The sequence below is a fragment of the Sminthopsis crassicaudata genome, chromosome 5, assembly GCF_048593235.1.
Source record: "Sminthopsis crassicaudata isolate SCR6 chromosome 5, ASM4859323v1, whole genome shotgun sequence".
In the NCBI taxonomy this organism is placed as follows: domain Eukaryota; kingdom Metazoa; phylum Chordata; class Mammalia; order Dasyuromorphia; family Dasyuridae; genus Sminthopsis; species Sminthopsis crassicaudata.
Window position 1 is genome coordinate 190,576,439 of NC_133621.1, and position 9,608 is coordinate 190,586,046.

Below are 9,608 nucleotides of genomic sequence, written 5' to 3' on the forward strand. Positions count from 1 at the left end.
GGCTATCCTTGTTCACAGTTATAATTCTTCCTCTATCTGGTGATTCTGACAATCCTAAAAAAATCTCATTAGCACATATTGGGTCATCATTGAAAACCTGGATATACTTTTCTCCCCGGACTCATAAATAAATGGTAGAGAATTGGTTGGAAATCCCTTTGTTATGATTTCAGGCAGAGAGTAATAGAAATGTCATCATTTTATGTTTATGATATCTTCCTAAAATCTTCTGGAATCATGGGAATTGTGATTCCCATAGATTCCCTTGCATTCATATTCCCTAGGTCCTTTCAGTCAATCAGAAAGCAATATATTTAATTCTCTCCCAAGCTTGGGTAAGACCCTCTGATTTGTAAGAATGCAACAAGGATTTTCCTAGAGAACGGTTGCTGTGGAACTGGAATGGGTGTGTCCTCCAGGTATGTGTGTATGTGTGTGTGCATGAGTTTTTAATAGCTGCTGAAGGAACTTGGGTGAGGGCCTTCTCTTTACCCGCCCATTTGGGGAGAGATTAAAGCCACTGAGTTTGGTTGTCCCATTCTTACTCATTGAAAACTACATCTTCATAGCCATTGAAGCCGCAGCTTGCAGACAGGACGCAGGAAAGGTAAGTTCAAAGTATGACTTATGAATCTAGATGTGCTGAATTTTCCTGACTTGGGAGGGAATAGGTAAGAATATGAAGGGAAGGGTAGATAGATAGATAGATAGATAGATAGATAGATAGATAGATAGATAGATAGATATATATATATATGTATGTATGTATACACACATGTCTATGTATTTGTATATGTCTGTCTATATACATATTGATATGTATGTATGGATATGTGCACACACATATACATACACTTATATAATATATAGCAGTTCTCAATAGAAAAATATTCTATTTCCCAAAAATTGATGAAATTTTTTTCAGATTTGTCTTGATACTCTGTCATACTTTAAATTCTCTAAGAGAAGACATCAAGTTATTTACTTTTAGCTGACCATATAATAAAGAATTAACAAATATTAATTGATTTGCACTGAGATGAACAGTTATTGATAAACTTTGGAAAATGTTTCTTTTAAGTTATGGATAATGTGGTGACCAGAAACTTTAGGCAGTGTTGAAAGTATTCCCATGATCTCAGTTTAATTTCAAGAGATATGGGTCAGGAGCAAGATATAACTGGAAAACAGTCCAAGTACAAAGATTCTCCTACCCATTTCGTGAAAAACTCAAGGTTTTGTGTAACATTCAATAGGACAAGCCCAATTAAAAAAAAAAAAAAAAGCCCAAGACATGAACATGGTCCTGTTAAGCTGGAGTCACATCAATGAAATCTTTTTATTGATTTTCCCATTTGAAAGAGATGAATTCTAAGTACTTTTTTTCTCTTTCCAAAAATTCCCACCACATTTAAATGAATTTTGTAATATGTGTTATATATTTGACTGTCTGTATGCCTGCTCTTTGGTACAGGAATCTGATTGATTCTACATGCATTTGTTTTCCCAGCAAAAGAAAAGATTAAGCTAAGTTAGCATAAATACTTGGGTTCTCTCAATTTTAAAAGCTTTCACTTCTTAGCTCCTATGTGTAATTTGGTTATAGAACCCATGACTGACTAACTAGCAGCTGGTCTTTGGGGATGGAAAGCAATGATGTGTCTTCCCCAAATTTGATTGTCAGTATGTTTCTGCAGGATTCTCTGAGAAGAATATTCTGTTTGGTGCCACTTAGATGCTACCATGTCTTCAGACTGTTTTGAGACCACCAATGACTACTATCTCCTCTGTAACACTGAAGAAGGTTGGGGCATTGTTTTAGAGTCACTGGCAGCCATAGGGATTGTTATATCAGTTCTGTTCCTCCTGGCATTTCTCTGGCTCATGCATAAAGTTCAAGACTGCAATCGATGGTGCATCCTTCCCACCCAGTTTGTCTTCCTCCTGAGTGTGTTGGGTCTCTTCAGTCTCACCTTCGCCTTCATCGTCAGACTCAATCTGCAGACTGGCCCTGTCCGCTACTTTCTCTTTGGTGTCCTCTTTGCTCTCTGTTATTCCTGCCTTCTGGCCCATGCTTGTAACCTGGTGAAGTTGGTCCGGGGAAGAGGCTGCTTCTCATGGCCAATATTGTTGGGCATTGCTCTTTGTTTCAGTCTGTTACAGATCATCATCTCCACTGAATACGTCACCCTCATGATGAACCGAGGTCCAATGTTTATATATATGACCCCTTATCAACTCGACATAGATTTTGTTGTTCTTTTGACCTATGTCCTCTTCCTGATGGTCCTAACCTTCTTTGTATCCAAGGCCATCTTCTGTGGCCCCTGTGAAGCCTGGAAGTGCCATGGTACCTATATCTTCATCACTATGGTCCTCTCAATTATTATCTGGGTGGTGTGGATCACTATGCTCTTAAGAGGTAATCCCCAACTACAACAGCACCCCAGATGGGATGATCCTGTCATCTGTATTGCCCTGGTCACCAACGCCTGGGTCTTCTTGCTGACATACATTGTGCCTGAGTTCTACAGTCTCTACTGTTCATGTAAGCAAGACAATACTTTCCAAGCTCCAACATACCAGCAGAGCTTCAAAATGGAGACCCAGGATCTTTCTCGAGGTAAATACTATATAGACCTTTGTACAATGGGGAGGTGATAGAGTAGAACAAGCTGATTAATTTTAAGGAATATGCAGATTTGAGGTAAGTTTTAGGAAAGAAGGTGCTTTAACAGAACAGGCATAGAAATGGAGATTCTTATAGAGCACCAGCCCTGAATTCAGGAGGACCCGAGTTCAAATCTGGTCTCAGACATTTAACACTTCCTAGCTGTGTGACCCTGGGCAAGTCACTTAACCCCAGCCTCAGGGGAAAAAGAAAGAAAGAAAGAAAGAAAGAAAGAAAGAAAGAAAGAAAGAAAGAAAGAAAGAAAGAAAGAAAGAAAGAAAGAAAGAAAGAAAGAAAGAAAGAAAGAAAGAAAGAAAGAAAGAAAGAAAGAAAGAAAGAAAGAAAGAAAGAAAGAAAGAAAGAAAGAAAGAAAGAAGGAAAGAAAGAAGGAAAGAAAGAAGGAAAGAAAGAAGGAAAGAAAGAAGGAAAGAAAGAAGGAAAGAAAGAAGGAAAGAAAAGAAATGGAGATTCTTGGAATTATTTGATAAATATAAACCCCCAAAAAAATCAATTTTCTCAAAATAAATATAATAAGAGGATCAAAAAGGAAATGAATCACTGGCACCAAAGGAGAGCAGTTTGATACTAAGTGTATGTGGACAGCTATTTAAAGCAGATATTCTTCCCAGATGTCAAATCAAGTTGGAGCTGTGAAGCTGTTGTGACATAGAATGGTTAAGCCAGCTTCTTGGCTATTAAATGCAAACATCAAATCTAGAAATAACTCAAAGTGAATTGACCCAAATTGAATGTGAGCTTTACACAACTAACTTTAAATATACCTTTATTAAAATCACAAGACCCAGGGCTTCTATAGATCAGATCTTTTGAAATGGAGTTTATGGGAAGGTATTTGGCATTTTAAACCCTGTAAATTTTTTCTAAGTGGAAAGAAGAAAGTTTAAACCAGGAGTCCTGCATAAAAACTTCAATAAGTAAATTGGGTGGAGGGCGGGACTTGTTTTGCTATGTTTGGGTCACATTTTCTTTCTATTCCAGAGATTAGTTACAGTTCTTTGATTTAAAACCAAGTTTCCTGTTTATCTTTTCCTGAGGGACAAGTCCAGAAATATGGTACAGTGGAAAGAATACTAGCTCTGGAGTCAAAGGATCTGGGTTCAAATCCTAACTTTTTTTTTCTTATCTGTTGGAGCTTAAATAAGTCACATAATCTATTTAAGCCTTAGAATTTTTACCTTTAAAATTAGGGGCATTGGACTAAATGATTTTACTACTTAGACTCAATAGTAAGATTGCTTAAGACTTTCAAGTTAATAGAAATTCTGTAACCCTGCAACTTCTTTGGGAATTGGGGGCTGATAATACACAATATAAAATGCTACTGCTTAGCCACAATTTTCATTTTCCAATAGGAAATTCATTTCTTACAGGTAAGTTTATAGAATGTAAGCCTCCTAGATATTTAATTTAATTACTTAATATCTTGTACAGCTAAAGGTGTGCTCATCACATTCAAACAATGACTAATGAAAACCTTCCCTTGAACACATAGAGGCACCAATTTGTGAAATTGTAGGTGATACTTCCTAAAATTGTTTTCAATCCATTGCTAATTATAAATATAACTTCAAAATAAGGCTTATTCATACTTCTCTATTAACTGTATCAAGTCAATTTAATGTCTCCAACATTAATACTATGCATTACTCATTTATAGTGTAACTTCAATAAAACAAACAAGATTTGCTATGTCCAAATACAAGTTTATGATGGATAAGCTAATGATTAGAGAGCAACAAAGCATAGGTTTGTTTGCTTTTGCTTTCTTAAAAAGCAAACACTTGAATGGGAGTGTAGCATATGATAACGGATAATCATGGCCACTATGCTAGTTGAATCTAAACTATACAACTGCCAAAATGATTTTTATGGCCATATTACCATCCTTAATCAGTAAAGCCCAAGAGTTTCCTATAACCTCCAGGATTCGAATTAAAGTCCTTCAGCATTGAAACTTTTCACAATCTTATTTCTTCCTACATTTCCACTCTCTTCACACTCTACACTCCATCCATGCACTTTATGGTCCAGAAATACCATCCTACTTGGTGTACCATCTCTATGCCTTTGCATTGTTTGTCCCAAAGGGTTGAATGATCTCTCTGCACATCTCTACTTCTTGACATCCCTATATTATATAAGACTTAGATCAAAGATCATCCTTGGCAGGAAGCCTTCCCAGTGCCCTCATTCAGGCACTTTCATCTTTCTTTTTGAAGTTGCTTTCCTTCTATTCTGGTTGTATCTTATTTGTTATTTATTTATTCATTCATTCATTCAATTATTTGTTTATTTATTTACCTGCTGCCTCTTCCATTACTCTTTGAAGGCATGGATTTGCCTTTCTTTTTTATCACCATCACAGCACAATGCCTAGCATATAGTAAGCACTTAATAAACATTGTTGATTGATTGATCATCTCTTTGTATGAAACATTATTAATAGGAAGGCTATTTATTAGGCCTTGCAAAATTCTTTCTTTTTCAAATAATTCAACTTGACATTCAATCAAGTAACTTTATTAATTTAGTAATAGCTAGCATCTATATAATATACTTTAAGGTTTGCAAAATGTTTTGCATTATTTGTCCTATTTGATCTTCACAAAACTTCTTTGAAGTAGTTGCTATCATTATACCCATTTTACAAAGGAGGTAATTAAGGCTAAGATAAGTGAAGTGACTTCCTGCATGATTAGTATAGATTAAGAGGTTTGGGCTTATGAAATATCACAGTAAAAATTCAAATGAGAGGATTAAAACTAAAGCAAGAAAAATAAAGCAACAGCTAAATGAATGAGATGTCAGGAAGATTTTTATTACTTTTTTTTCCTACTATACTTAGGTAGAATCTGACAATGTAGGATGATTTGGATGGGTGATACCTTGTATTTCTTGTAATATACATTTGTTAAAATAAATTGAGTTCTAGGTTCTAGGAAAAGTCTGTACAAAAATAAATGAAATCCTTGTTCTCAGTTTACTTAACATCCTATATAGTCAATAAGATAAACAAAAGTTACAACAAGATGAATACATAAAAGTTGCACAAAAATGGTTCATACCAGGATGCAATTATGGTCTTCATTTGATATTGAAAGTAAGAAAGTCTCAACTTTTTTATAAAGTAGACCAAAGCTATGATCAGAGCTGAAAGATTTAAAATAGCATGCATGATTCATGGTCTGACCTGATGAAATCTGGTTCTAAAAAAAAATTTCTTCCCATGAGACTTATTCCCTCATCATGAATCATATATTCAATTTATTTCCTAGGGTAGAAGGGCAAGAATCTAGTACATTATATCATCTATTAATGGTAAAATTAGTTGCCAAACTTGCTAAACAATGTTGGAAGAAAAGAGCACACTATATTATTTTTAATTTGAATTTTTGGACTTTTTTTTAATTTTTATTTTTTTCTTTTTTTGCTGAGGCAATTGGGATTAAGTGACTTGTCCAGGGTCACACAGGTAGGAAGTATTAAATGTCTGAGGCCAAATTTGAAATCAGGTCCTCCTGACTTCAGGGTTAGTACTTTATCCACTGCACCATCCAGCTGCTCTGACATTTTTTAAATAGCTTTTTATTTACAAAACATATGCATGGATAATTTTTCAACATTGACCCTTGCAAAACTTTTTGTTCCAACTTTTCCCCTACCCCCTCCCCTAGATGGCAGGTAGTCCAATACAGAACATTCTTTTTTAAAATAAGATTTTGATTTCCAAATTTTTCCCTTTCCTCTTCCTTAAGACAGTAAGCACTTTGTTATAGATTATATAAGAACACACAATATTATCAAAGAGCAATACATCTCAAATTTGAAGAGACCTCAGAGATCATCTAGCCCAAGTGGATCATTTTGCAGAGAGGGTAACTGAGATCCAAGGAGGTTAAGTTACTTGCCCAAATACTGCAAATAGAAATCATTAGAGGAAGAATTTTAATCCAAATCATCTGACTCCAAAGTCAGTGTTTTTAGTCACTTGTTACATGTGTCATAACTTTTTTTCTTAAGAAAATATTTTGTCAAAAGGACCAAAAAAAAAAAAAAAATTAGCATCCTAATCAATCACTGTAATTCTCCTGCCTATATATCAAATTAATTCAATTCAATAAGCATTTATAAGTGCCTACTGATTCCTAGGCACTATTCTAGACATTGAGAATACAAAACAACAACAAAAATCCCTAATCTGAAGGACCTTATATTCTTTTGTTTCTATGTTGCAGCATTGGGTGTCCTTATCCTTAATATGAAGTAATAAATCACAAGTGTCTTTGCAAATAAGCACACTCCATTTCATTTTTTTAAAAGGCAACCTCCCTTTTTTCCAAGCTAAGTATTCCTTACTAAAAGCACTCTCTTGGTTCGAAGGCTAGAAGAGGCTATTTCTAGATCACTGGGACTCTTTATAGCTCTAATATGATATTTTTTCAAATGACTGATGCTAACCCAGTGCCTCTTTGGCTTTCAGCCCGAGACAGTGATGGAGCTGAGGAAGATATAGCACTAACATCATGTGGTACCCCTATTCAAGTACAGGTAAATGTACTCTCCTAATTTCACTAAGACAGGAGAACAATTAAGTACCAAATGAAGCCCTTACATTTCAGTTTTATGTGCTCTATGTATAGAAGAGAAATAAAGGTCACAACCAGATAAAAAGAAGGCAAGAATTGACTTGGGACTTTGCAGATCCAGGGCAATTCCTATGGCTATAGTAAGAATAAATCACACACTATGAATGTTCTTTCCTTTCTCCCAACATTTCTAAAGGGGAAATCAAGTTCTATGATAATCTTGGAGCAGCTAGGTGGCACAGTGGGAGGTAGATTTATACCATGCCCATTTTGCAGATGAGGAAACTGACACTAGTGAGATTAAGTAATTTGTCCCGGATCTCACAGTTAATAAATGTCTAAGGCTGAATTTGTACTCTGTTCTTCCTCACTGTAGGAAGTGCTCTATCCACTGCACAACCTAGCTACTCCAGGTAGGGAAAATAGGAGATAACATCTATCCACAATAAGATAAGCCAACAACAAAGAAAGAAAAAAGCCTAGGAGGAATATTTTCAATTGGAGAGAGGAGGGAGAATGAGAGAAGAAAATCAAGAACCATATATAGTGAATTCCCCTTAGCTCCTGTAGATAAACTGATCTTTGTGATAGATTGAATAAGGACTAGCCTTCTTTTACTTCAAAATAACTTTAGCAGAAACGTATTAGCATTTCACTCCTTAAGAGATGCCTTTTCAATCTCTCACATAGAATAAAGGAAATTTAACTCTCATTCAATCCAATAATTCTTTCACTTAGTTTCCAATTCCATGAATTAGCCATTGAAGAAACTTCCCAAAAGATTATGGTCAATGGTTGAGGAGGCAGGGAAAAGAAGGTGAGTAAGGCACATTTAGGAGGAAAGGTTGAATCTGTTTCCTTCAAAAAATGGTAAGTGGAGACAAAACTGGGAGTTGTGTGCAGTATCCCATTTCTCTGTGTTCAGCTTTGAAGGTTAATGAGGACATTTCTTCCTTTGTAGGCTGTTGATCCAAATCAAGAGTATTACATTCCCCGGGCCAAAGTCAACCTCCACCAGAATACAGGATTATAAAAGCACCAGGAAGCAGCAAGGAGAATTTGGGAGAAAGAAGCTATCTAAGCATACAATTAATGGACTGCAATGCAGATATCAGCATTGCAGTTGAATTTCAAGAAAGCATCATGCAAAGGAAGCACCTGCCTCACCTTGCTTCTTTCCTGATGTTCAAGGAGCCTCTTTAACAGTTCTGCATGAAAAAAAAAAAAAAATTCATTTACCTTATAGAAAAATTACAATTTTGCTGCCTGTTCTATCTTAACGGAGTCTCTCTTTCTTCATTTATTTCACTGAGAAATTCACCTTCCTTAGAAGCAATTTCTGGTGTAACACTCAACATTTGATTGGTTGAATTTAAAGCAAGTATTAGCTAAACTCACTTATTTTATGAATGAGTAAACAAAGGTGTGGAGAGGGAAAGTGATTTGACCATATGGTCAGAAATCAAGCCCAGTTCTTCTAACTTCAAAGATAATTTTCTTGGCATTGTGTGAGGTTGCTTTGTCCTAGTACACCAAGAATCCTCTTGTCTAAGAGAATTGTCATTCTATTTATATGGCAAAAAAAAGGAGAATCAGATTCCACCTCCTATCTGCTTTTAATAATATGACTCCTGTCTTTAGCCTAAAGGAATCATAATTTGTGCTTAAAATTTTAGTGGTCTCTATCATTCCATTAGAACTTGGTAATCCAAACTACATTGGCATGAATCCTTAGAAGTCTTAGTCCCATAGTATGACTGATTAGTATAGCAGCAGACCTGGAATAAGGTCAGTGATTTGTTTGATGAATCAGTGACACCAGAAGCAAAGGCAAGCCAAGTTATACTTATAAAGAACTTTTAATAGTGAATATGAAATGTCATCTTGGCTTGGTATTTCTAACACATATGCCTTTGAACTAATTGTGACGCCTTCATGAAGTTCATCACGTGTCTAGGAAATCAACATGATTTTGTTGAAAATTTAATTTCCTTATTTCTTATATATTTTCAATATTCATTTCACTCTCGAATAAAATAATAACATACTACATTCATATAGTGTTTTAAGGTTTAAAAAATGTTTTACTATACTGTTTCATATTAAATATGGCATTGAACACTAAGAATTAGTTTATCAGATAATCAGTTTACCAGATCATTTAATATATTTAAATTTACTGAGCACTTCCTTAGTGAAAAACTCTTTGGGGGAAAAACACAAATATCTATAAATAAAGTATTATTACTGTTGTGACCAACTTAAAGTACAGTACACAGATTACCTGATTGGGTAAAGAATCTCTGGTCAGAACTTTGGTTCATTTCAAT

At 35.1% G+C, this 9,608-nt stretch overlaps 1 protein-coding gene across 2 annotated transcripts; it reads left to right on the top strand.

Annotated features, from left to right (window-relative positions):
• Positions 1-481: 481 nt before the first annotated feature.
• Positions 482-9,334, top strand: GPRC5D (G protein-coupled receptor class C group 5 member D). 2 transcript variants are annotated; one of them, XM_074269131.1, is made up of 4 exons: positions 482-607; positions 1,698-2,623; positions 7,173-7,240; positions 8,240-9,334. In XM_074269131.1, exons 2-4 carry the CDS (start codon positions 1,744-1,746, stop codon positions 8,309-8,311), a joined length of 1,020 nt encoding a protein of 339 aa, XP_074125232.1. In that variant the 5' UTR covers positions 482-607; positions 1,698-1,743; the 3' UTR covers positions 8,312-9,334. The 2 variants fall into 2 exon arrangements, with proteins under 2 accessions (XP_074125232.1, XP_074125233.1); XM_074269132.1 differs by lacking the exon at positions 7,173-7,240 and having other exon boundaries at positions 487-607.
• Positions 9,335-9,608: the final 274 nt, after the last annotated feature.